The sequence below is a fragment of the Anser cygnoides genome, chromosome 1, assembly GCF_040182565.1.
Source record: "Anser cygnoides isolate HZ-2024a breed goose chromosome 1, Taihu_goose_T2T_genome, whole genome shotgun sequence".
Taxonomy (NCBI): domain Eukaryota; kingdom Metazoa; phylum Chordata; class Aves; order Anseriformes; family Anatidae; genus Anser; species Anser cygnoides.
This window is the reverse complement of record NC_089873.1, coordinates 6787659-6815119: the sequence shown is the minus strand read 5'-3', so window position 1 is coordinate 6815119 and position 27461 is coordinate 6787659. Positions and strand designations below refer to the sequence as shown.

General features: G+C 39.9%; 2 protein-coding genes across 3 annotated transcripts in view; one reads left to right on the top strand and one right to left on the bottom strand.

Annotated features, from left to right (window-relative positions):
* The window catches only part of CDC123 (cell division cycle 123), a 35181-nt gene extending 21270 nt beyond the window's left edge, over positions 1–13911 (bottom strand). The window contains exons 1-6 of one of the 2 annotated variants that reach the window (XM_048062496.2): positions 13725–13911; positions 12547–12618; positions 10400–10454; positions 9495–9527; positions 6092–6187; positions 5264–5370 (exon numbers count right to left, since the gene is read on the bottom strand). In XM_048062496.2, the coding sequence (XP_047918453.2) occupies positions 5264–5370; positions 6092–6187; positions 9495–9527; positions 10400–10454; positions 12547–12618; positions 13725–13798 (437 nt within the window). In that variant the 5' untranslated portion in view covers positions 13799–13911. Of the gene's footprint in view, positions 1–5263; positions 5371–6091; positions 6188–7774; positions 8134–9494; positions 9528–10399; positions 10455–12546; positions 12619–13724 lie in introns of those variants that run through there. The other variant, XM_048062498.2, reaches the window with a different exon arrangement.
* Positions 13912–17611: 3700 nt separating this feature from the next.
* On the top strand, positions 17612–26960 carry NUDT5 (nudix hydrolase 5). The gene is made up of 10 exons (XM_013197085.3): positions 17612–17722; positions 17982–18071; positions 21409–21476; positions 22635–22687; positions 23367–23474; positions 24010–24105; positions 24754–24855; positions 25260–25268; positions 25999–26052; positions 26616–26960. The coding sequence occupies exons 1-10, from the start codon at positions 17681–17683 to the stop codon at positions 26723–26725; spliced, it is 732 nt and encodes a 243-aa protein (XP_013052539.1). The 5' UTR covers positions 17612–17680; the 3' UTR covers positions 26726–26960.
* Positions 26961–27461: the final 501 nt, after the last annotated feature.

Here is a 27461-nt window from a genome sequence, read left to right as displayed (position 1 = left end):
TTGGAAAGAAAACGAAACAAGACTGAGAATAAGAGGTAGAAGAAAAACGGTGGTCTGCTTTTTTTCCTCAGATCACAATGGACTGCCTGGGGAGGAGGGAGCAGATGAGATATAGAGGTGGCAATTCTATTTAATTTTTCCATCTAACATAAAACAGATTAACTAATGCTGTAGGTAGGATGTCTCCATCATTCACATCCTAGCTAGCAAGCGTTCTGGCTAAGAGATGCAGCACCTGGCAGCACTGCACCGAGGCACCTGGCTGAATCCAGCGACGTTCGTGTGCTTGGGCACACCCGACCTGCACCTCCTGGATCGGGTTCCTCCGAGGAGACTTTGTCCTATCTGATTCCCTTTGAGTCAGGCGTTTCGTCGCTCATAAGTGAGCTTTCATGCCATGAGCATACCGTTTGGGTCAAACAGAGAGCTTTGGAGTTTGATATTTTAAAGAGTTAAGTCTGGTTTCAAAAATAAAGTCTGAGTGCTACATTAAAGGAAAAAAATTTACTTGATTTTAAAGCCCTGTTTCAATGTCCTTACGAACCTAATGGGCTAAACCTGACTTGACAACAGACTTTCTCAACTGCTCTGAGAAACAGGCGCTTAGATTTAGGGCTTAAAAAGCCCTCCGATAAACTCCTATATAGAAAAGCGCATCTCCCCTCATGTTCCTTTTTGTCTTGCGCATTAACACATTTGGAAACTTGGCTCACTGGGAGCAGTTTCACCTGCTCCCTTAACCTAGGAGATATTTCCTAACTACTAAAGGTGTTGCAGGTGGTCCCTTCCCTCTATTTCACTTGCAAAGTAGCACCCTGGGCCCAGGCAGGGTTCAGTGGTTACCTCTGGACTCTTCGTTTCACCTGTCTAACAACCTTTTCAAAAAGGTTTTAGGAGTGAACATTTGGAAATAACAGGTGCACAGGACGAGCCGGTCCAATAAAATACTGAAAATTGGTTTACAGCAGTTGGTATGTGCTCACCAGAAAACGGCACCTTCTGGCACCTAACTGCCCCTCCATGCCAGGGCAAAGGGCAGTCCCTGCAGGGAACATCTTTTGCTTCAGGCTGCTTTTGGACAAGGTTGAACTTACAGGATTTCTTATTTCACCTCTGTTATGACTGATAAACAACCAGAAAAATAGGAACGCTGTAGGCTTCAACATCCCAGCAGTGACACCTGCAGATTTAAAACGTTCAACACTGCAGAATAGGAACGATCTCCAAAATTCAGCAAAATTTCCAAGGTTTACATCATGCTTTTTTAGCAACAACCAGCTTATCTTATAATTGAAAGGGCATTATCAGATCATTAAAACTATTGCTAATATTTATACCAGTCTCGAGGTGGGTATTCACATCTTAGCAAAACGTAGCCCAAACATTCTAATAATGCGCAAGAAAACTACTTACTAAAACAATACACTCAACAGGATTTCAAAGGAATTTTTGTTCAAAAAAAGGAGTGTTAACCATTTAACAGAAATCCCAATTAGAAAGGGGTTTCTTTTATCAAACATCCACATTACATTTTCAGTTTTTAATGTAGTCTCTCAAAAGCTTAAGGGTCACACCACCACCAACTTTTCTGCAAACTCAGCTAAGTAAAACGTAATGCTTACGTGAAGCAGAAACCACATCAACTACAGTAACAAGCACACTGCTCTGAGTCTTTGCTAATTTATTCCTGTTCCAAGAGGAAAGTGAATTCAGTTTTCTGAGCCTGAAACCTAACAAGTGTCAATGTCATGAGAAAATCCAAACACTTAAAGAGTTAAAGCTTATCTTGTCTCATTCAGTGTATCTGCAGTTAAAGCTGTATTTTCTAATGGTTTGTACTGAAGTATTGCGTAGCTGAAATTTTCTCAGAACTTGAGACAGTTGAGAATTACAGCAAGGGCAGTTCCCTGACCTGAACAACGGATAGATCAGTATCAGATAAGCAGACAGGAAACAGAAGAGGAAGAAAGAAGCACAGAAAGTGCTTTAAGTCCCACATCACTGGCAAAGCTGCATTAAGAAACAGATCTTCAAATTTCCATTGTAAAGGTTTCATATTATGCCCCAGGAAGTGGATTTTTAAATTAATACCATTGAACAGGAAAAAAAAATTATATATATATACATATATACACGTGTATATATACACACACACACACACAGATTTCAGCTGCTACTTATGCAGGACAAGAAACTTTTAGACCCCACTGAATACTAATGAAAGAAGCAGAAATACATTGCTTTTATCCCTTCCCCTCCCTCTGACTAGCTGTGACTTGGGTACGTTTCCAATTTTCATTTGTTCAGTACTTCAGGTTCTTACGCCAACTGCATTTCCAGTTTCTGCTTGCTAAGGACTAGGGAGCTGGCAGCTAATCAATAGCACAACTAAGACCACCTCTGTGATTCAGCAGTAATCATTTCTGTGTTCAGATGGGGACATTTTGTATGAATAACTTAGCAGTTTAGAAATACCATGCACACAGTGGACGATAATACATGCTTTCTTCAGGTACACAACACTCAAAATATAAGGTATGCAGAAACTGAAGTGTTTTTACACTTTATGTTCACCTTATCATATACACAACTTCAAATTCATGAAAATTGCATCAAACTGCAAGGCAGCATTGCCCATGTTAACTCTACTTTAACAAAGCATCAAACGCTGTTCTGGAAAAAGAAACCAACTGATTTTATACCAACATTACATTAGACTTTATGGGAAAGGAAATAAATACAGTGCTTCTCAAATAAAACTTCACTGTAACTGTTAGATCAGGTGACAATCCCACACTCATGACACAAGGTTGGTTTATTTGCTACTCATGTGTTGAGCTCCATTATCCAACTGTATCCATCTTAGCACTCTGAAAAGGAGCACAAATGGACTGAACTAGCGCAACTTGAGGCGCTGCCTTTCTGCTGGAGGTTACTTCTCAGCCCGGAGAGAACATACCTGCTACAGGCTGCTCAGCCACTACCGCTCTTCGTCTGGTGTGAATTTAAGGTGAAATTACTGATGGTTCAAGTTATCACCCATGCTGTGAAATTTCACAGCACAGGAACACGTTCACTGCCTCCCATGTAAGCCAGTGCTGCCTGCAGTGGGCAAGCTGAATAAGCTGAGGCGCTAAACTTTGCCTGATACGAGATAAAACTCAAGTGAAACGCACCAATTTAGATCTCAGTCATCAAACCGACTCATTCTACCATACAAAGAGCATAACCTAAGAGCACAAGACCACACACACATACACCCCCAGCTGCCACACCTTTTAATCAAACAGTGCTTGATAAATGTTTGATTGTGTCCCAAACTCATTAGAATGTAGTTATCCAAACAGGAATTCTCCATGGAGCTTGGGGTAGTAGTTTTTTCTCAACTTCTTTATGCAAGGGGACAGTAGAATATTAAAGAAAAAAAAAAGAAAAAAAAGAAAGGATTCATATTCACAAAGGGCTTGATATAAAGTGTACAGATATTTTCAGACTTGCACAACTCAGGCGTAAAAGCAGTTACAGCAGAGGTCACATTAAATGTTAGTGCTCAGTCCTTGGAGCAAACTGTCCTCAGGACACCTGGCCAAGTGGCCTGGCCTCCCATTAGCAGAAATCATGATGAAGAGCTCCTTAGTAAGGCATCAAAGTTTCCTGAGAATCAGTACAAACTCAACTCTGAATTGCAGACTGCAGACTTCTCATCTCCCCCAGCCCTTTCATTCTCTATAGTCCCAGAACTCCAAATTCTCAGTGCTTAAAACAGTTTCCCTTGCCCAACATGCTTTTCAAACTGTCTTCGCACTCCAACATCTTCTCCCGAATCTCTCACCCTCTTCCCCTTTACCTCATCATATTGTACATTAGATATAATGCAAAACCTAGCATCAGAACGGGACTGACAACACTGTTAGCACTACATAAATGCAGAGATAAGGACGAAGATACTGTTACCTACTCATTTTTTTTAAATGCACCAACAAATTGGGAAAAAAAGTGCTATTAGACTTGCAGGAATAAAAAGGAAAGCAGTTGCACAGCATTAATATAATTGGTTTCACGTTTTAGACAACATAATTCTTACTGGTTCTTAAGCTACTTAAGGCAGGACCGTTATGTTCGTTACAAAGCACCTAGAACAAGGCCCCTGCCTTTGAGTCAGGCTCCTAGATATTGCAGTAACATAAACAAGCATCGAATAACTACTGGAAAACGATCTCTCATGTTGAGGCATGGACGGCCCTCTCTCTTTGAAATTGTTTTATTCTTTTCAATGAAAAATAATAGTAATCATAATAAGAACATTAAATTTCAATAACTATGTTTTCTTCCAGAAAGTCTATATTTTAGAAATTAGTTACGTGAATCAGATTCAGTTACTACAGGAGGAAACTGTTCCTATACAATTGAATATTCTTTTTACGTACACAGATAAAATAAATACCAAGCACACTGCATTTATAAAACTTTAACTATTATCCTTAGTCACAGTTCCTGGAGTGCAGGAACTTGAAGAGCTTCAAGATCTTGGATTCACAAGGAGCTCTAGCAATACTTCAGAAGTCTCAGGTTCCTTCTAGGCAGCCACACAAACTTCAATGTGTTCAAAATTTGGAAGGGACATGGAAAAGTCGTGCTGTATCTCCATGAAAACTAGCAGTAACAAGCTAACAACTATCAAGAAGTAAATGCAAAGAGAGGTGGGATGGAAAAAAAAAAAAAAAAAAACACCTAACATTAAAATATCATTTGCCTTGGAAATTAATTCAATAAAAAACGGTCTTAGTCCATAGTGTCATTTCACATGCAGTACTTCAATGTAATGTCTGTGTTTTGTTTTTCACTATGTATAAAAAAAGAGATAATTAGGAATAAAAGAAAGCTTGCTTCTCTATTGTTGACTGCAACTAGGTAAACAATTCTGCTTTACTAGAAAAAAATCACTTACAGTAAGTAACACTGAATATAATTTGCCTCACAACTCTCTGCACTAAGTTGAACCTGGAATTTATTTTTGCGCGGTGCAGAGACAAAGATGAAGAAGAAAAGGCAGGGGGTAAGTTTCAAAGAACTAACTTCCTACTGCACTTGAAATTCATTTGATTCACAACTTTTAGACATAAATAAGAATCTTTGTATCAGATATTCGATGTTCTTCTGCAGTAAAGAGTGAGATCTTTCAAAGGAACTGAAAAGTTACCCTCTGTGTTTTGTTCTTTTTTGACAGGGTAAGAATAAGATTCTCTGTTAGAAGTCTACTTACGGCTGAGTGAGGTCACGAGTAATGAAGTCTGAACTTTTGAAGAGGAGGAAGATGTCACTTAGAGCTTTACATTTCAGAGAGCTATTCATTGCTATCCAGTAGGCATCCTAAAGAGGAAAAAATATATCCAAAAAATTATCTTTACTAGCAGAATCTAGTAAAGATAAAGCTACAAGATACAAGCTACAGATCTATCAGATCGAAATACTATGCAACATTGGACATACATGCAGAAAATGATTTTTGGATTTTGAGGCAAGCTTTACCTGCTATTACAAGGGTGTAGAATAGCTGTTCCTTTTCTTACAAATAGTCTGCTGCAAAAATCCATTTGAAAACCAAGGTTTTGCCTTACGGCTTCCAGGTACTTTCCTGGAATGCTTGAACACTAATTTTCCTTGTGAACATGATACAAAGTCATTTAAGGGCACACATCCTTAAGATATAGCTAGAGTACCTAAAATAACTAGAAGGAAGTTTATTGCTTTTTATTAATTTTTTTTTCCTCCTTATCCAAGGTAAAGTTTTCAACAAATATTCTAAACGAGGAAAGTCTGACCACCAGACAGTTATCTATAACAATGACGCAGGGGGGTTATATAACAAAGACAGAGCTGTCTTGCATCGGGCTGACCAAGCAGCGTACCATTTAGCTTTAATCCACCAGAACAATCTGCTGTATCAAACCTCACTGTCATCTATCACTCCTTTCTTTATCAGAACACCCCAGTCTCCTCTACTTTCCAATGCATTAAGATAAACCAAAAAATAAAAATAAAAATCTGTGCGATAGCATGTGTTAAAAATTTTAGGACTCAGCATTCTTACCCTCGGAGCACTCCAGTTAAGCTTAGGAAAAACACTACCACCCAAGGAACTTATCGCTTCTTCAACTTTAGCTGTAAACTCAGGAAACTCTGGTGCCTGAACAAAGAACAAGAAAAAAAAAACATTAATACAGGTAATAATGAAGTGCAGCCATCTTAAAATTTAAGATTAATTTTTAAGATTCTTAAAAATTAGAAGTGCATATCGTAGAAGGAATAAACTTGTCCAAAAAATTAGTAAACTTTTCCACCACAGACATAATGCATTTGTAGAAATAAATCACTTAAGATTCATTTTTCAAAGTATTTATTTATTATATAGTATACATTAGTATTTTTATTTACAAAGTATTTCTAGTATTACTTTAAATAAGGACTTAAAGTAGCTCTTTAATAATATATGTTAACTTGTATCATAACACAGGACACACTGCAAAGACTGTTGCACCAGAGAACTTTGACTTGTAAAGAATACTGCAAATATTGTAAAGATAAGGGGGAAAAACCTCCTCAAGAAGCTATAAACTCCACTCTAATTGTGGCACACAAGAAAAAGAGAAAAAACAGACTGCTGACCTTTACAGTAACATGAAGCTATTTCAGACACATGTCAAGGATTTACAGATTTATAGCGAACAGTATATAACAGCACTATTTCCACCTATATTTATTAACGCAGCCCAAAGATAACATCTAGGCTAAAGCTAACTGATCTCTGAAACAAAGCCCTCACAGCCACACAAGCAATCAAAAAAAGTTTGAATACATTTTGTCATCTCCTTTTTGCAGCTCCTCACAAAACAGACTCAAAAAAAAAAAGTGCAGTGTCCTAGACTGAACTTCATGCATTCTGAATCTTTCCTTAGTGTTTCAGGTGTAGTTTCCCATGGAGACCAGGTAACGTACTAAAAAGGCTCTTATTTTATTTTTAGAGCTTCAGTCGATTCTAGAAATCATTGCTGCAAGAAGAGAAACTCTTCGTGCAGTGCATTCTGATCCAATCTCTTCTTTAGACAGAAGAGAGGAGTGACACTACATGTGTAATACCAGTGCGTACAAAACCTCCCTGGGGAAATGTTACCTTCGTGTCATTTGATTAATACAAGTGAAGAAATATTACACAAAGAGGACAGCTCTAAGGCAGCGTAAATAAGCTGAATTCTTTTTACTAAAACTCAATGAACTTTTACTAAATTCATTTGACTTTACAATCATTAATATTAACAGATCTGTTTAAACACGATTTTCTATAATCCCATGATGTTCCAAATTTGTGACTAGCTTAACTTAAACAGGTCTGTTTCAAGATCCTATTTGTAGAACGGAGATGATACTCTCTACGATGAATACGTTAACAAAAGTGTTCTGAAACAGAAACTTTCACAGAAATTTAAATAGGATTCTCATTCCAGAGAAATATTTTATGTTTAAAAAAGAAATTAATGACAGAGTAAAATTTCTGTTGTCTCTTGACTCTCCCTTCACATCTGGATCAAAATAAATTTGGGAAAGTATGGATTTCCTTCCTTGAGACGTTTCTCTTGACATATAATATTATTTTCCTGGGCTGTTCTGTGGTTCTAGCTCTAATTTCTCTTCAGAATTTAGAAAGGACAAGGGAAACAAGTTCTACCTGATGACTCAGGCAGGTTATCAAAATGAAATAATCACAGTCACAGCCCACCTTAGTGCTCCCTGAACAAAGAAACCGGTGGAGAAACCAATTATAATCCATTGATTTATCGTTAGCAAAATAAGCTGAGGATGAATGCAGAGCTGCAGTTTCCAGCCTCTCTGCAATTCCTTACATATGACGTTCCCCAGAGTCTCCCTGTTCAGCTTGCAAATAGCTACTTGATCTGTTCCTATGTTCTGCAGTAACTCCTCCAGGTGCAGCTCCCCACCCTTCTGCTTTCGAGACAGGCTGTTTCTTCTCCCTCTTCATCACTGCCAGAGTGGTAACAAGCAACACTTAAAAGCACAAGAGACTGGTCTCATTCGCTCTCTACCCTCAGAGCAGCCCCTTGTTTTCAGGTAGAGAAAATATATTTGCCAAGGAGCCTTCAGGGCGATCACCTTCCAAACTTATGAGAAGGTACAGAGCACATTGTGAAATCCCACTTCTAGAATCTTTGTATGACCGAACGTGGCCTTGTTGTTGTAAAGAGCCACGGGCTTAAGCCATGTTCATAATCAAACAGTTTCAAAGTGCCAGGTTCGATGAAAGACAAGGTCCAGCCAGTCTCTGAACAAAAGCAACCCTGGAAGCCAGAACATCCCTCTTCTTCCTCTACCATTTCATTGCTGGGCACGACTTTATATGGAATGGAATATTCCTGAGGACAACCTGGGTCCGCTGTCCTGGCTCTGTCCCCTCCCTTACTCTTGCCCATGCCTGGCCCTGCCACTGGAGAGAAGACGGGGCAAAGTACACAATCCTTACCTAGCTAACCTGGAATCACCTGTACCCTTCCAGTGGCTATCGCACACCCTGACTAAGGATTTTTATACTGTGTTGTACACTATGATGAAACCCAGATCAAAAATCTGGGATTTCTTCTTTAGCAAGACAGAGCAACATGACTTTCGGAAAAAATAAGACGAATACCAAAATCCTTGCTCTGAATTACAATCTAAGGCAGGTATTTGAACTGAAACTATTAAAATGTACAAGGCGGCGATGTATTAGTCTTAAAATCTGTGCTTTAAATTCTATGGTAGCACAGATGTAACTCAAAGCAGGTGGTATTTACACAGCACCCAATCCAACACCATGTTGAATACTGGGGAGCTAACAGGACTGAAGCAGTAGTATCAATGGCAGACAAGCAGTGCAAGTATATTAACTCTGACAATGCCAGGGCAATGGCAAGCTTCAAAAAAAATTAAAAAAAAATTCAGGGAGCCCGAATCATATCCATCATGATCCTGATTCTAAACTGGGCGCAGCACAAGGAGAGTCTAAAGACAGAAAAAAGGGGAAAAATGGTGATGGAAAGAAAGGTACTTTGGAGGAAATAATGGCAAAGGTGCAAGAGAAGAGCTGTGAAAATTGAGCCGCAGGGGCGTCATTTTTTCTGCATCCAGTCTGATTAAGTAACTGGGAGATATTCAAAGCGGTGAAAATGAAAGACAGCTATATTTAGAGCCAACCTTCAGTTCATTTCCTATAGTCTAACAAGTGTGTGATTGTTAGGGATGAAGAAAAGAAGCATTTTATTTTTAGTTAAATAAAATTAAGCCAGCAAAACAACATTTTTAAGCTTACAGGTATCTACACTGCCATCTGTCTAGAACGGTTTGAAAATGCTAACTACAACGGCTATCTCTAACTGGCGAAAAGTTCCTATCACGAGGTTTCAGGAAGAATACTGCTGACAAAAACCCACATGCTGGGACCTTACCTTAAGCGTTGTAGTATTCTCATCGTCTGACCACTGTTAAAAATAAGAACAAATCAAAGGTCACTGCTTTCCTGTGACATCCTTTATGATTTTATTTATAATTATTATGAATTTATTAAGAATATTGGAAACTATACAGCTTCCTACAACATGTAATGTCATCATTGCCCTGATTTTACTCCAGCATGATACCATTATCCTCTAACTACTATGTTTATAAAGTAACAAAAAAGTTGTGTATATCCAGCCAAAGTACTATTGTAAGGTATGAATACAAAACACCTAACACCTATATACTTTAACTGTGATTTATGTTGCAGACTCGAACATTTCAGAACGTAATGGAGTCTTCCCTATCTAAACGTTTCCACCTCCCTCACTTCCATCCTTAGACCCATAATCTACTAGTGTCACTTCTATTTCTGTTTCTCATCCTTTTTGCATCTTCGGTCACCTTGCATTTATAACATTTTTCAGTGGTTGGTTTTTTTTTGTTTTTTTTTTTTTTTGTTCCCCCCCTGGAATACCCCTCAGAGTTATTATGGCCTTACAGACTTTTATTGTTTCTTGAAATAACTCCTTCTAATTTTTCGGGACATAAAACCATTTTAATTTCATTTCCAACATCCTTCAACATTCCTTGGTCATTATTAGAAATGTAATTATCAAGAAAAAAAAAAGCTGTGTGTGAAAAAGCAAACATTTTAAACCTTCCTTGACATCATGTTTGTGGTGTCAATCATGATGTCTGTAAGTTTTTTCAAGGCAAATAGCGATTATTATTTTGTGTGATTATTATTTATGTGATTATTATTTTGGTGAAGTACTACCCTCACCTCTAAAGCATGCAGAAATATTCATGGTTTTCTCCAGACACTTGACATTAAGTTGTGTTTTACACTGACCTGTATTTCCTCTGCGTCATCACTCCCTTCTTGAGCATGCATTGGCGGATCTTCTCTAAACCAAAAAAATTAATAGGAAAAAAAAATTGAGCACCAGAGTTTGACTTGATCATATATATTACACTTCCACAGCATCTTCCAGCTGTTGATCTCAATGTTTTCGTGAGAGGATTAAGCCTCAAACCCCTGGCAGAGTAAATCAGAGCAAGACAATATAGAAAAACTAAAGACAAAGCTCCCTGGCATTAGACTTGAGCCCTATCCAAAACAGTTTGATTCTTTCCAATTAGCAGATCACTTGCTGCTCTGAAAAGACCATAATTCAAGCTTTTCAACACCTTATTAATCATTCTTTTAACTTGTGCTACGGGGTGAGCACAGTAAAGTTAGAAACTTTAAAAAAAAGAGATCAACTTAGATTATGCTTTGCCTCCACACTCTTTTTCCAAGTAAAAATTTATAAAACTTTAGTTTGAAATGCTGACCTGTGTATTTCAGGTTCTGAAAATAAAACTTCCTCACACTCCACACACAGAAAAAGAGGATCCTACTGAAAGTGATTACAGGGCCATTAACTTTTTCCTGGGAAGCTCCTTTTTCTCCACAGATGAGATCTGCTGCTGTAAACATTAGCATATGTGGGAGAAAGTACTTGGTTGCAAATATTCCCTTAAAGTTTTACATTACTTTTGAAGTTATTTGGCCAATAGAACTGAGTGTGAAGATCTTTTAAGGTAGAAGACCAAGCTCTTGAAAAAGGCAAGTCAGCATAGCAAACAGGGTAAGTTCAAATGTACATCCATACAACTAGGTACTGTTAGCAAAAAGTCAGTTCTTCAACAAGCTACATTTCTGCAGCTCCTTAATGCACTTCCACAGGGGTCAAACTGTCAATTCAGTTTTTGAGATCCAGAGCTCAGACAGTGGCTCATTGAGGTTTAAAATTGATGTTGGCCTTGACTGTAGGAAGATCACATTGACTTCTAGCTAAGAAAGTTCAACTTAATAGAAAAGCTGGGTTTTAAAGGGGACTTTTAAATTAGAACTACCTTAATATAATTTAATTCAATTATACAGCTGTCCATTTTTCCACTGAAGACAGCAGAAATTGTTCGTATGGCATAGCTGTGAACTCAAGTCCTCAGTTTTAATTTTTCTGAAGTCTGATTACAAATTAAATGGCTGTTGTTAAATAAATTACCAAATTCTGCAGAAACAGGTGACAGTATTAATTCTTAACCAAATTGGTTTAAAAATAAAAAAAAAAAAAACAATTCTGACCTTTCACCTTTACAAGGTGTTTAAACAGCTTCAATTTTGTATAGATTGATTCCTGAGAAATTAGACATAGCTCCCTTATACCCACAGCGTAATTGGTTGCCCTGTGAGAGTCAAACTACCAGTTAGGAGATGACAAAGTGTGGACTGTATTGAGCCTGATCATTAGCAAGATATATTTGTGCAATAATCATTTTACAAGGAAGCCATACAGTGAGATCCTAAGGAGAAAGCAAAGAACAAAGCCTGGATTCATACCAACTGTTTTTCACAGGTACCTATCTCACTCTTCACAACCCAAAATCTTGGCATAGGTATACATACAGTTCATTCAGTCTCTTTGTAGAAATTGATTATATGTAAGCAAACCTCAATACAGCCTCAATAATCCGTAAGATTTTTGTATTTTGTTTATATTATTGAGAATTAAACTCAAGTAATGACACTTCACCCCTGAATAAGGCTGCAGGCAAGGGAATGCCGTGGCACTGTTCAGGCCACTGAACTGGAAGTAACTGTACCAAAGCAACCAAACACAAATCATCAGGCTATGCACTGAAACCTGAGAGACTGGTAGACTCTGGAAGGAAAAAGAAAAAAATAAAAGAACTTTTTAATTTTGAAAATAAAAGAATCCAATCAAATATATTGCATGGATTTTAGATCTGTATCAAGCATTAGCAAGTCAAGCTTTGGTAGCAGCAACAGTCTGATCACTCACATGTTCATATAGTATGAGGTTTGCTGCAGCCAGGCTGGTCAAACATACAAAACTCCTTATGCAAATTGTAATACAAATGAATACAAAATACCATTGTGATTATAAAATAGTATTAATACTTGCACGGTGGGAGGGAAACACTCTTTACCTTCCAGAAACCACAAGCGTCCCATCATCCAGCAAGTATTCTTTCACATTATCTGGCAGGGGAAGTATAACACTGGAAAAAAAAAAAAAAAAACAAGAAAATTAGTTCAGTAATTTATTATCAATATTACTTGCTAAAATAATAAATTGTTGCGTAAGAATAATAGCTTTTAAATGGAATGTACCTCAATATCGGTATGTTTTATTCTGTAATGCTATGAAAAGACATGTTTCTCTTCCTCCCCTCCCACCCTTCCCAAAATGCAACTCTCTTTTTCCTTCCAGGGAAGTAGAGAAGAAAGAAAGAGACAAAAATCTCAGACAAAATGCACAGAAATACTCCACTTCTTCAAACCTGTAAGAAATTCAAAGACTGCATGTGGCCAGTGAGGAGAGGGGCAATGTGTTGTTCAAAACAAATGTTTCCCTACTAAAATCCAAACCAAAATTTGCCTTTATCACTTGAATGTTCCAAAAATGTATGACTGTTGCTAAATTGACCAAAAACCCTACACTGGCTAAACACTAAAATGCATAAAGATGAAATGCTTTGATTACCAAATGCCTGATAATTACAGCTTTTTGATCCACCGGGGCACCTTTCTTGAGTTTGACTTCCCTGAGCTGCTGGTGGGTCTCATAACCACCGGGTGACCCGCAGCGGCACCTCAGCAACCACAGAAGCTGCTACTTTTTCCAAAAAATATACAGGAACGTGAAGTTAGCCACTTGTTTTGGGGGCGCTCAGCCCGGTTCTCTGAGCAACCAAGCGGGCACAAGGTGGGATGCGGACAGCCTGGGGTCCCACCAGAGCACAACACGGAGAACACCAGCGCCAGGCCTGCACCTCGGGCCTCCCAAAGCAGCTCCCTGGGGTGGATGTAGAAGGCTCCAGGTCCTGGGGCAGCCCCTGGAGCCTCGATGGACACCTCTTTGTTTCCTCCCACCCAGCACTGCCCCACGCAGGCCCTTATTTCTCACCCAGCCCGGCCCCAAACACCCCTCCCCGGGTCTAACCGAGCTCGCAGCCTAACCCACAGGGCCAGGACCAGCCTCGCATAAACTCCCCCTGCCTCCAAACCCACACCACCCCTCACACCACCCCACGTATCGCCCTACACACCGCCCCACACCCCCCCTCACACGCCGCCCCACAGGGGCTCCCCCAACCCCACGCACCTACGGATGGTGACGGTCCTGAACAGCGGGTACCACACGGAGAAGCGGCAGTGCGCTACCTGCTCCTTCTTCATCCTCCCCTCAGGCCGGCACGGCACGGCCCGACCCGTTTCGTCCCCTTTTCTCCCCAAAAAGCTCCCTTTCCGCCCGGAACCTCCCCTCCGCTCCCGGAGCCGCCCGGGCCGGCATCGGCGGCGCACCCGGCCCGGCCCCGCCTCGCCTCAGCCGCCGCCATCTCGTCAGCGCCACCCGGCCGCGGCCCCGGCTCCCTTCCTGCCGCCGGGCACAGCTCGTACGTGGGGCTTTTCTGCGGGGTCACCCGCTGGGGACGGCGTCCAGACGCCCTTTCATCCCTTTCCTTAAGTATTTCCCCGGGAGCCGCGGAATTGCCCACGGAAATGTGGGGTTTTTAAGCCCTCCGGTTCTGCTCTGCCTTCGAGCCCCCCCTTCGGTCCCGCTCGGTGCTCTCCGTGCTCAGTTCCATATTCCCCTATTTCCTCTGAACTTTGCGATTTTAGTTCACCCTCCTCTGCCCCTCAGGGGAGGCTGGCAGCAACACACGGGTGCTGCTAACCCTCTTCTGCTTGCACAAAACTGTCCTTCTTTTCCCTTTTTTCTTTTTTTGTTCTCTTCTACGTGGCAGGAGCCGGTTATTTCTCCGTATTTTATTCACTTCTGAGTGAGTGGGTCATCCATACTGCTGAAATAAGGACAGAAATGACATGTTTTTTCTTCCCTTTTCCTCTCCTCTCAACTTCTAATCAATTGATTTTGGTGCTCGAATCGTGTTGCTGAAATACAAGCGAACTTCGCTGCAACCTGGTGACAAATCGGTGAATAAAAGTGACTTCCCAAACTTCAGCAATGTGTGTTTTGAGCACGTATCTTAGCACTCTGCTGGATAAATTGTGCATAAAACACTCGCCAGTGCCCCTTTTGCACGTTCTGCAGAAGGGATCCTGTCTGGTGTTTTAGCTTAATCTTGCCTTGGGACACAGTTGCTGAGCTTCTGTTAAATCTGGTTGCTGTCAGTTGGGATGTGTAGCTTGGATCAGATAATTCCCTTTGAAAAGAGGTTTAGAAAAGCTAATCCATCTATTGTGACTTGAAGAGGTTAACGTAACGCCCTGGTAGCCTGGCTGCTCTGTAAGCTCATTCCCAGGCCTCACTTGGTTTTAGATCTTAACTTTCAGGAAGGATAATGTAGAAACTGATGTCAAAAGGTTGGATATTCCCTTCGAAGGAAACCACTCAGTAAAGGAATAAGCAATGGGCGTAAAGTTATACCTTTTGTAACTGGTATGACTTTTTGAGGTCTGAATTTGAGCCCTACATGAGGCAAATGGAACAAGCAGCACAATTTGCCGGCAATATCCTGTGATCCTAACCGTGGAAGTCATCAGAGAAGGTAGAAGTGGGCCAACAAGAAGGTAGAAGTGGGCCAACCTGTGTGTTTTTTTCCTAGAATTTATAGTTCAAATAGTGTTGATTCACGCTAAGAAGACTGGTAAATGTGGACATTTTGATGTATTCTTAAAGTTTTGCTGATAATTATTAAGTATTTAAATTCACGGAGTTCATGTAAGTGGAAGTCACGTAATCAGGTTCCTGGCTGCTGTGCCAGCAGCTTTATGTTTTTTTGACTCAAATGACCCAGTGGTAACTGTATGAGAAAGAGCCTTCCTCTCTGAGGGCTGTGAGACAATGTCTGTTCTGAAACCTAACGCAGAGCTTTACCTTGCATCTGTAGATTTAATTGTCAGTCACCACGAATGTTTATGAAATAGGAGCTGTGTTGCCTCCTTTTTCTGAGCACCCTTGGCTAATGTGAGATACCAGACCTGCAGCCTTCAATTAGCCAAGTGGTATTTCAGCTTTGTAACTGCAGAAATTTTCAATTCTACACAGTCAGTTGGATTTGGAAAACATTACTTTTTTGGTAGAACTTTTTAAAATGTCACTCATATATAGAGTTATTGCACCCACTAGTGGAGAAGATCTTCAGTACAGAACCTGAGATGGATGAGTCTCATTTTCACTCATTGCACATTTTCGTGCTATTTCAAACTGAAGCCATCTTCAGTAATTTCTTGTAATTTTAGTCACAAATCATCCTTGAATCTGTCACTGCAGGAGAGAGCAAATTCTGTTGAAAAGAGCTTCTGGCATGAGATGAGCTCCTAGGGTGTATTTGTAATTGATGTAGGTAAGTATTAATACTGTTATAGAAAGCATTAATAAAGTTGCATATGAGATTTTGGGAACAACTGTGGTAATCTGTTTGAGAGAGATACGCAGATGCAGTTAATGTAGAAGGGTTACGATGATCAATGGAAGGGGATTTCTTTTGAGGGGGGATTAAAAGAGGAATAGTTATTCAGCCAGTCCTAAAAAAAGTTTAAGATCAACACCATTTGCTATCTCCTGTCTTTGATAGGTACATATTGTCAATCAGAAAGCTTATAATTCTTTCCAAACATTGGAGGTGCATTTCTTGTAGCTAGCTATGTGAATTTTCTATATTTTTGAAGCTGGATACTTAGGGCGTCGCACAGAGCCTAGTTTGACTGTCTCCTATGGATGACCAGGAGCCTTTTCAAACCAGTATGCTGGGCTGTGGTTCTTTTGCATGAGTTTCATGGAAAGCTTAATACTGTATGTTAGACTCACAGCGAGATACTGTGACTGTTTGCCAGTCACGTCTCTTAAATCCTAAGTGAGGAGGGTTTGAGTTAGCTTAAGAACAAACGGGCAACACTAATTGAACTAATATGGGATAAACGTAAGATAAGCAAGTAAGGTCCTAGAACAGTTTTTCATAGTAGTGGTAAGGTAGGCAATAACACTACATAATTTTAAGATGAAGCATCATTTCTTTTAGAAAGGATAATATAATGTAATTTTAGGATTAAAAAAGGGTAATATATTTTTGAAATGACAGAATTGGATTTAGTAAGTGAGGGTTCCTGTGCAAGTTTTATGTTACCTAAAGACAATTTGAAACTTTGACAACCGCTATGATGTACTGCATCCAACAAGACTGTCTTAAGATTTAAGAAAGAGCCTGCCCTTTGTACTTACTGAGGAAATGGATTTATGTACATTAGTTGTAATCCTTCTGATAACCAGACATAGCTTGTACTGTCTAGTCCTCTGAACTACTCTGTGAAGTTAAATACAAATCTTATATGTAAGAAAGCTGGTATAGCTCCATGCTCATGTATGTTTCGCAAGTGTGCTGTAGATTTTATCACAGAAGGATAAAGTAAGAATGAAAGTGCTAAAATTGGGCGTGACAGAGGTGAGCACTCACAGCATATAGTGTTCATTGCTAGAGAATCCTTATTAAACTATAGTTGGAGTCAAGGGAAAGGTTCCTGTTGACTTCATGGAAAGATTACAACCTTAAATGAACTCTTGAGAATAACAGAGATCTCTGAGATCTTGTCTCTCCTGGCATCTAAACTGAGTTGCTTCTTTGCACTGTCTTTTTATTTAAAATTAATTTTCAGGGCTTCAGTACAGGAACATAATATCAAAGATGAGCTTCCTTGGAATAATAGTTTCTGTGCCGAAAGTGCTGCATATCTCAGCAGTGAGACAGCCTTGCTTTGGGCATATCCAGGTGCCTTTTGCACGGTGTTGGCCACACCATTCCTAGTAAGGGAGAGTGACGTGCTTTGATCACGCTAACTCCACGTGCCACCTAGACTTGCAACACACAGGTGACTTTTTGACCTTGGAGTTTTTTTTGGGGGGGAAGAATTGAGCCATTTATGTACGTATATGTGATGTATGTAGGTTCTGGTTCTGATTCTTTCTCAATAATGTGCAACTTCTACTCCGGAAGTCCTTCTGGTGTAAGTTTTTTTTCCACTTTGACAGTGGAGTGCTTAGACTTGTTGTGGCAATGCTGCATTGACACTTCACTGAGCAGAATGAAACAATTCTACTAAATGGATCAACTTTGCTTCTGCGTGTGCCTGACCTTTGAACGGGTAAGGAGGGTATCTTCAGCCAGCACAGCTGTTCTGCAGTTGATAGGACTGTTACCAACTACGTAAGTCTGGGATTTGACCCAGACTTCCTTCGAAACCATCAGGTGGAGCTGAAAATGTGAATTGCACTTGCCATCACATGCTGTTAACTTTCTCTGGCAAGTTGGATTTGTTAATTTAGAATGCAGAAATGAACCTTTTAACTTTACTCTGAAAGCAAATATTGACTTTGTTTCATAGTAGTCTGGACTTTGCACAGGAGGGGAAAAGCCTGACATTCCTGAAAATGGCAACTGAGACATCCGCAGAAGTTCCGAAAACTGCTAGGCAATTCGTCCTTAAAGAAGAGGTATAACATGTTTGGTTTTGACACGTTTTATTGCTAAATAACAACTAGCTGAGACAGATCAGAATGTTTGTGAGTGCAGAGTAAGAAATGGTATAGATGCTGTAGGTTTGTAAAATCTATTCAGGCAGAGCACTTCTTCCTGATGGTCAAAGAGTTTAAAGAAGGTGACGTGGATGAGGAATATGTAATTCTTTTTGCGAAACAATCATACAAATTATCAAGGAGAGGGAGAGAAATCTACAGTGTTCAGTTTTTTTAAGCTTCAGCTTTTTTTTTCCTAATTTTATAGCTGTTTGTTGTATTGTCTGTTCAGGCTGTTTTCAATATTAAGAAATAATGTTGATTCCTCTCAGATACTGTAGAAATGGGTAGATTGTGAAAATGCTGTCTGTTCCTCTAAGATGAACCTCTAAGAGTTGCCTTAACATTTAGGATTTTATCTTCTCTGATATTTTCTGGAAGGATTTGAATTTAGATGATTGCTGTTCTAAAGACGTTAGTAAGGAGGTAGTAATATTTGTCAAAAACACTGTAGTTGCACCTTACCTTTACAGAATCAGAAAATATCAGGTCTTCAGAATGGAATTCTGAGGTACTTCTGGCTGCTTTTTAGGAGCATTTTCACCATAATTGAAACTATGAGTTTTTTTAGACCTTAGAACCTGTTTTGTTTTTGTTTTTCAGGTAATACTTGAATTTTATGCTCCTTTTTCTTCATAATACCTCTTAGGTTTTCTCCTTTGTAATATTGCACTCTTCAGTGTCATTAGAAGTTCATAATTAGATCTTAACATCTTCTAAGCCATTTAGCTTTTCGGTCATTTTCTGGGCATAGTTGAGGAGAATGTTTACCATGTGTCTGCCAGTCACCCTTATAGTGAAAGTGTTTTGGTCTTCAGCACCTGTGTGGCTTGATGTTGGAGAATCTTCTTTCGTGAACGTAGCTGCTGATCTTATTTTCTTCTACCTGCTTCTGGGAACCCACAGTCAGGCTGTTGTGAGCGAAAACACGTGGTATTTGCCCGTCAAAGTAATAGATCAAGCCATAAAAAATTGCTCATTCTAAAACTGAGTATGGTTAGTAGAACACGCCCTGAAAAGTGCCGTTGGGCCCTAAGTAAGGAGCTCTGCAAGGCAAGAGTTATGCTTCTAGGCCAGCTTCCAAAAGGTTTTAGTTGTGCACCTGACAAGGTGGGTGACAATAACGTTTTATTTTACTTTTAGGGAAACCTGGCAGCTTTCAGTTTCCTCACCCTGTAAGCAGTTAGCAGCAAGGCTTTCACCTCACTGTACCTCATTGTACATATTTATGCTGCGTGGCCTAGAGTACTTTTTAATTACTGCTCCGTGACAGTAGAGGCCAAAAGCTGTACTTAAGAATACCAGATGAAAAACAAGACCCTTTGTTTGACATTGTTTGTTTTGTATGCTTAAAATCTACATTTTGTCCTTTTGTTGTCTTTCTGGAGTTCGGATAGGTCAAATCTCTTACAGACTAGTGATTTCTTTTTCCTCTAGGACTCCTGGCACCTGATCTTTTCCTGTTTTTCAGCCATTTTCCCCTTTCTGCTTAGCAAACAATAACTTGGCGACAGTGGTAGTGATCTGCCAGTGCTGTTGAATGCTGCAACAAACTACAACCAATAGCCTAGTCCTTCGCTTTCTCTGCAGTGTTTAAAAAATTCATTAACACAAACATTTGGCTGTGTTTGTTTCTTCAACTGAAGCATATTGGTTCTTCTCCTTGGACAACCAGTGGGACATGATTTTCATCTCTTTTGGATCTTCCTGTACTCTCATTCTGCAGTGCCTTAGGAGCGAATGCAAAGCTATTTAAAATATATCTGAATGCTTCCAAGTGGAATTACTTCTTGTTCCTGAAACAGACATCATAAACTTCCTGCTGGTTTTGTGACCACAAATCCTTTAGAAATCCCTTTTGAGAGCACATAGCTCCCCTCTTCAGTTCCTGCTACCTGGAAATAAACTTCCCAAAGCAAATGCCAAAACTCTCTCCATGTAAAGTACGTGTGGCCATATTTACAACCACAGAAGTGCTACTGATATTTCAATATCAAAATAATTGTTCCGAAGGACACAGATTAAGGACTACGTGAGTTTATTCAGCTCCACTATAATTTACTGGACACCTGAGTCACTCCCAGTTTCTATTCTGCATCCGGTTGAAGCTATTTTGTGCTTCTGTACTCTGGTTTTAGCTGTGTCATATACTGCAGTCCATTTCTACAGATTTGTTGGTTTAGTTGGTGAATCTCTCAACTTAAGTTCATGATTCACATGGCTGCTCAGGTCCTGTTTGCTCTTTGTCCTGCACTGGAGGATTGTAACCTGCCTGTCACATGAATAGCCTCTAACTTCATTCTTTGCTACAATTTAATGTTGTGGTTTTTTTTCAGAGCCTCTTTTCCCCTTGCTTGTACAGACTCCGTTGCTTTCAGCAGTATCTCTCAGTAGACAATAGAAAGCAATCTGTCCATCTTACTGGTTAGTCATGATTTCTGTGGTCAGACCTATGGCCAACTTGTTACAAAATTCTGGAGGCAAGCTTTTTGTCTGCCTATGCACTTAGTAAGGCTTAAAATTCAAGATATGCTAAAAAAATATAAGCTGGAAGCCTAGCACACATATTTTCCCCTTTTAAAGGAATTACATAAAAGATAAGAAAATATCACAGGGAAAAAAAAAATCATTTAGCTCAGAACAGACAAGCTATAATAGTGTTAATGCCGAGCACTCAGTCAGTAGCTTTCAGAAATCCTAAAAGGTCAGGTACGCATGTATGTAAAAAGGGCTCTCAGTTACAGAAGACAACGGTGACTCGAGGCCATAATAAAGGCCAAAAAAAGTTTCAAAATAGTTGGGTTTTCAGTCGTAGCTTAGCTATTTCATGGATAGCTGTTAGGGCACGCTTTCTGAAAAACGGGCTCTGATAATCAGCAGTATGGGTAAGGTCTATGCAGACAGGTGCCCCATCTTAAGCAGAAACTTGACCCTTGAAAAGTTCTTCTCAGAAGACGAGGGGGATAGGACTTTTCGCTAAATGAAATCCCACTGAATTCATTGCAGCTTGGTTATGAAAATGAAGTTAAAAGAATTTGCTAAGCTTATTTGCTATTCCAATTCAAGAACGTGGCAAAATGTTTTTTTTTCCCTGCTTGCTACAGGAAGTCGTTAAGTGTTCCTATGTGTATTCTGATGCTGAGATTTTGTCTCAAAAGAATTTCAAATAAAGTTGTATTGTCTCTCCCCCCTAAACCCAAATATCTTTGAGATTAATCTTATAATTTATTTCACAAAGAATCTTTTTTTTTTATAGGTAATTGTAGAAAGAAAATGGTTGAAGCTTGAGGAAACAACTTATACTGATCCCAATGGTAAAACCAGGTAATTTTATTTTTGCATTCTTTTCAGATTCCTATCATGTTACCTGTTATATGGACCAGCCGCAGGCTAGAGAGGATATGAGCACTACAAACCTATTATTCAACGAAGACGATATATTTATTGTTCAATTTCTTTATAGTTCATACTGTCCAGAGAAAAAAATCCTGCTCTAGCTAGCATGTGGGATCAAATTTGGCATCTAAATCTTTTAGGGTGCATTAGACCTTGGTTTACCTTGCATTTCCGTTTCCTTGTAAAGATGCTGTGCAGAAGGAAGTTCTAGTAGTCCAGAGAAGCTGTGATGATCAGCGAGTTCGTCCTTTGACTTTTCTGGTTCCTCACTAAGGGCTCCTTTTTCCCTGTTGGCGGTACAGGACCTTGCATAGTACTGACAAGTTATTGTCCTCTTGTATATTATAACACCTGCCCAATTCTTTTGTATGCTTTAGTTTTGCCACGTTTATCTAGACGTGACACAGCTTTATTCCTCCCCCCCTTCGTGTATTAGATTCCATAAAGTTTGCTTTCTCTAAGTGCCTCCCTGTTCATCAGCAAAGTATCCTTCTAAGAAACAGCAAAGATTGGAGCTTTTGTGAATGGATTATTATTGGTGATGGGTTTTTGGATTTTGTTCATTTCATTGCTTATATCAAGAGAGAAGTTTGGGTCTTCCTTGCCTACAGGCTTCTCTTGCCCAAGTAACTGAGCTGAGTTCACAATAACTTACATTATTAATGGTATGCAAAAGCAAGTTAAAAGATAGAATGCACGTAGTCTTTTTTTTTTTCAAAACTAACAAAATCTGACAGGTTTAATACATAAATTATTTTATTCTGCATTTTTCCAGGATGACTTTTATATGACTTGTGTGTTCCGTGACAATCATTTATGTCCTTCCCTTGTTTTTAGTGACCCTAAGCAATCAGTAAGTACCTATTTTCTCTCTCCTTTAGGTAGGCAAAACAAAATTATACCTCAGACATCTTATGGAGCCAAAACAGGACAGGGGATGCCTAAGGCCAGCTGCTTTCTTATGGAGCTTCACTGAATAATGGCATATTTTGCTTTTAAATGAAAGCAAGGGTAGAAGACGGCTTACAAGAAATGGATATTGTTCCTTTTAATGTATCAATTTGTTCTTTTCTCTGTGCTGAACAGAACTTGGGAAACCGTAAAGCGTGCTGGCAGGAAAAAGGGAGTTTCAGCTGATGGTAAGATGATGTAAGACTTTGGTTGTTTGTAGCTTTTGTGAAAGTTCTGATAAACTCACAGAGCAGACTGAGAGACAATGTGGTGCTGAATGCACAAATAGCTCTGCAGGGCTCCCAGGATACGCCAGACCACTGAGCAAGTGTGCTCTAGCGAGATCCCAGCTCGAGAGCTGAAGAATCAGGAACTGACTGGTAGGAGTGTGTTCCCAAGATGATTATATTCCCTTCCTAACAATGGGACAGTTTCAGTCAGGGATGCCGTGATGCAGAGCAGCTCACAGGCTGATGAACTGGGTTTGCTGTTAGGGACTAGGGATACGATACTCTTCAGGCAAAAGAGGGACACAATTCAGCCACGAAAGGAGCGTAGGTTCCAGACTTCGGCATCCAAACTGTCTGCAGGTGCGAGCACCCACCAAGCTACGTGTGGGCTGATGCTTGGTCGTCCTTGGTACATGTCTCTATAATTTGTTGGGGTATTTTGGAGATCCCATTTGGGGCTTTTACTTCTCATCATGGATGGTATAAAGTAGTTCAGGATTACAGAGCAGACATCTAAATGTTTGTCATTTTAATGCACAGTGTTACAGTCCATAGGTTCTTTTTTGGGTCTAGCACCAAATGCTCACTTTGTTATACTCAGATATTTCATGCTTATGTTTTCTGTTGCTGCCTGTAGGTGTAGCAGTGATAGCTGTCCTACAGAGAACTCTCCACTACGACTGTGTTGTCCTAGTGAAACAGTTCAGGCCTCCAATTAACGGCTACTGCTTAGAATTTCCTGCAGGTAAGTGGCTGAAACATTAAGACGGGTCACATAAAGCTGGCAGTTAAGCATGTCTAGATGTGCTTGGAGTTTCAGTCGTAATGAAGAAGCTCTGAGAAATCCATGGTGGTCTCTGTAGCTCAGTGTGCTGCTCAGAAATAAGAATATTTGGTAACGAAGAATACAAAATGAGCATCGTTCATTTTAGGAGATTAGAGACATTTTGCACAGGAGTCTGATAGGACAATATTGCATTTCCCTCCACTCTTCTCTTTAAGAGCCACAGCATTTGGCGTCATCTCCCTCATGAGAATATTAACGCCATCTTTTGGGAAGGTGGCATGAGGCTGGAGGTAGTCAGCTGAAGACATGGGCAGCAGCAGTGATGAATCCAGGAACTGGAACCCTCCCTAATGCCTCAGTTTCTTCCTCTGTAAAATGGGGTGACGAGGATGTTTCACCTCATTTGTAAAGCTGCATTAGATCTCAGAATGGGTATTGTGGGTAAGCGCGTGCTAATTTTTAAGTTGTTCTTGTGTAATTATTTATCTTGCAGGCCTCATTGAGGAAAACGAGACTGCAGAAAGTGCTGCATTGCGAGAGTTGGAGGAAGAAACGGGGTACAAGGGGGAAGTCGTTGAATGTACTCCAGGTCCGTGCTTTTTTCTTTTTCTTTCCCACCCAAAGCTAATTCTTTCTGATAGACACAACATGCTTTAAACCAAAAGGGAACACCTATCCAGAAAACTCTATGCAGATTAGCAGAGTGGTATCCCATGGCTGTACCCGTGAGACTTTGGTCCTTGGTGAGTTGGTTGCTGAACTCCTGTTGAACAGGACTAAAGTAAGCCTGACATCCATAGGGGAAAACTTTGCTATTAAATAAGAGACTTTACTCAAAATCTGTGACTTGTTGAGGCAACTTATGTATGGTTTCAAGTAAATGTCAGTACAATTAAAACTTGACTCTTGATTATTGGGTATAACTGCATGCTGGGGACAGAGAAGTAGAGACAGGTGGTAGCAAAATTAGACTTAACAGGCTGAGGAAGCTTACAGGAGAATTGTAGTTTACAGTTTAATCTACAATTTATGGAATGAAAAATAAACTTAAGTGCTGAAAACACATAAGGAATCTGGGAGAGATGAGTTACAGAAGCATTACTTTTCACTACTCCTCCAGCATGAACTTAACAGCAAATATATGTTCTCCTAAAGTATATTTGGATGGAATCTTTTGCAAAATGGCAAGGTTCCTGACCTCTGCTTCTGAAAAATGAGCCTGTTTGCCTGTCTGCAGCTCTCTGCTTGGACCCAGGTTTGTCAAACAGCACAACGCACATTGTGAGCGTCACCATTAATGGAGATGAGGCTGAGAATACAAGACCTAAGCAAAAACTTGGTGAGTTTTCTACCATTTATATAAAAATTCTTAGAAGATAACGGAACTTTAATGGAACTACACCTACCACTGCATTCTTCTGTTCCCTCCCTGCTGGTTTAGACTCTGTAAATAAATCCTTCAAATCCCATGCTGTAGTCTAGTGGAGCAGAACCATGTTTGTTTGCTAAACTCATAGCTGTTAGGTGTCAGGTACGGGCATACCCAAAATGAGAAATTCAGGTGGTAAACTTCAGTGAGTGCCATATGCACTTATAAACTTTGATTTCCCTTAGCTGGGGCTTGACCTGGAAGTAAGTATGGTGTCATTCACAGCCAGTCAGGTATAAAAACTGCTTTTTTAGTTGTGAACATTAGTATATTTCAAAACCCTTAACTTGCTTTTTCTGTTTTGTTTCTTACAGATGATGGAGGTATGTTACATACTGTGCTCCCAGTGACATTTAAGGTCAAGTGTGATCTTTCTGTGTTTTACTTAGAAAATGTCAGTTAAAAATATTTTTTGTTTGGGCTTGGTTAATCTCCTGACCCTAATCAAACATACCTGAGATTGACTCCAGCCTAGACAAGAAAATTTCTGCGGGGTATTATCACATCAGTTACATTCAAGCATTGCACTGGTATCTAAAGAAATAAAAATTTGTGAATCCACAACAGCTGTAATTAATTCAAGCACCCCCCCCAAATGCAACTAATTCAGACACACTGCGCAGCTATAAACCAGTACGAATTCACCACTAGCAAAACTTAATTCTTTACGTAGCGTGCTCTTTTGCTCTTTGAATGCATCTAAAATCCCTTACTGTACCAGTTAAGCCAGACAGGAGTCCACTTCAACAATATGATATTTTTCCCTTCTCAGAAGGGGGAGTCTCCTTTCAAGGGGTTCTCACCCTCCATAGCTTCCGCCTTTTTCCCCACTTTTATTCTGCCAAATGTGTTGTTTTTTAATGGCCCCAGTCACTGTCTTCCCTTACATAATGAGCCTTTTTATGATACATGAAAGTTCACAATTCCTACATGGTGATGAGCATTAAGCCAGTTTGTTTCCTCCTGTAAGCTTTAAGAAATACAACACTGAGACAGACTTCCTCTACTGTCCACTGATTTAGAGGTGTTTAACATTTTCTTCTTCTCTCCTAGAATATGTGGAAGTTATTTCACTTCCAAAGAATGACTTACTGCAAAGAATTGATGGTAAGAGCTTTCTGACACATTAAAAGCACTAATATGAGCTTCAAGAAACCCGTAGTACCTCTTCTCATAACTCTTCCTGACATTTTTCCTCCTACAGTTCTGTATCTTAAAAAAAAAAAGCTGCAGAAGACATGGCCATATGACAGACTTACTGAAAGTCTTAGGCATTAGCCTGAAGAATTTAATTCTAGAACGCCATACTTAGAATCCCAGAACTGTTTGGGTTGGAAGGGACCTCAAAGCCCCCCCAGTGCCACCCCCTGCCATGGGCAGGGACACCTCCCCCCAGCCCAGGCTGCCCAAAGCCCCATCCAGCCTGGCCTTGGGCACTGCCAGGGATGGGGCAGCCACAGCTCCTCTAGGCAGCCTGCGCCAGGGCCTCACCGCCCTCAGAGTGAAGAATTTCCTCCTTATAGCTAACCTAAACCTCTCTTCTTTTAGTTTAAAGCCATTCCCCTTTGTCCTATCATCTGCCTAAGTACATCTTCATTTTAGTAATGAACTTGGAGATTTATGGAGATAGAAAGTCTTAACAGCATCTCATTTTTTTTCCCCTCTCCCAGAGCTAGTAGCAGAAGAGCACATTGCAGTGGATGCCAGGGTTTATACTTATGCACTGGCCCTGAAGCATGCAACAGAGAAACCGCTCCAAGTTCCTTTCATGAAGTTCTAAAATTTCACAATGGCACATGTAGTTGAAAATTGTCCAGTCTAGATGGCTTAGAATGTAACTCTTCCTGTTATAAAGGTCCTTTACTTTACATGCAGAATAAAAAAACACTTTGTTGGAATAATTCTGATATTTTTACCTGGAATTATGTAACTGACAAAAAGTATTTCTCCTAACTGTTTAATCTATCAAGCCTTTAGAGAATAATCATAATAAAAACACTGTTTAATTTTCAAAACACCTTGTTTCATTTCATGTTCAACAAACACTATATTTCAGTGGAAGAAAGATGCTTAAGGAACTGTAGCTGGTGGGGTAGCAACACCTGTTAAAAATGAGGAGGAGCGCATCGTGCTTTTGTCCACGTGCACAAGCAGCACCATTTAAACAACCATAGGTAATTTTCTGCACTAGGAGCAGCAACAGCTGCACAAGGACACACCGTGCACACTCCAACTACAGCGTTTGAAAGTGCAGTTCGGGGCACTTCTATGATTTAGATCTGAAGATCAGATTCCTTCTTCCAGCCCTAACCAAACTATGTGGAAAGAGAAAATTGGTTAATTTGATCCAGGCACTGTTTAATCTAAGAAAATACAGACTCTGATGACAGTAACGAAATATCAACTGGCACAAACTAAAACAGTGTATGGCCCTGGTAAGTAATGCTGCTTAATGCTTGGGCTTCCTTACACACCCTGAGATCTGCTAGGCTATGCTTTCTCCAATTGCCTCATGT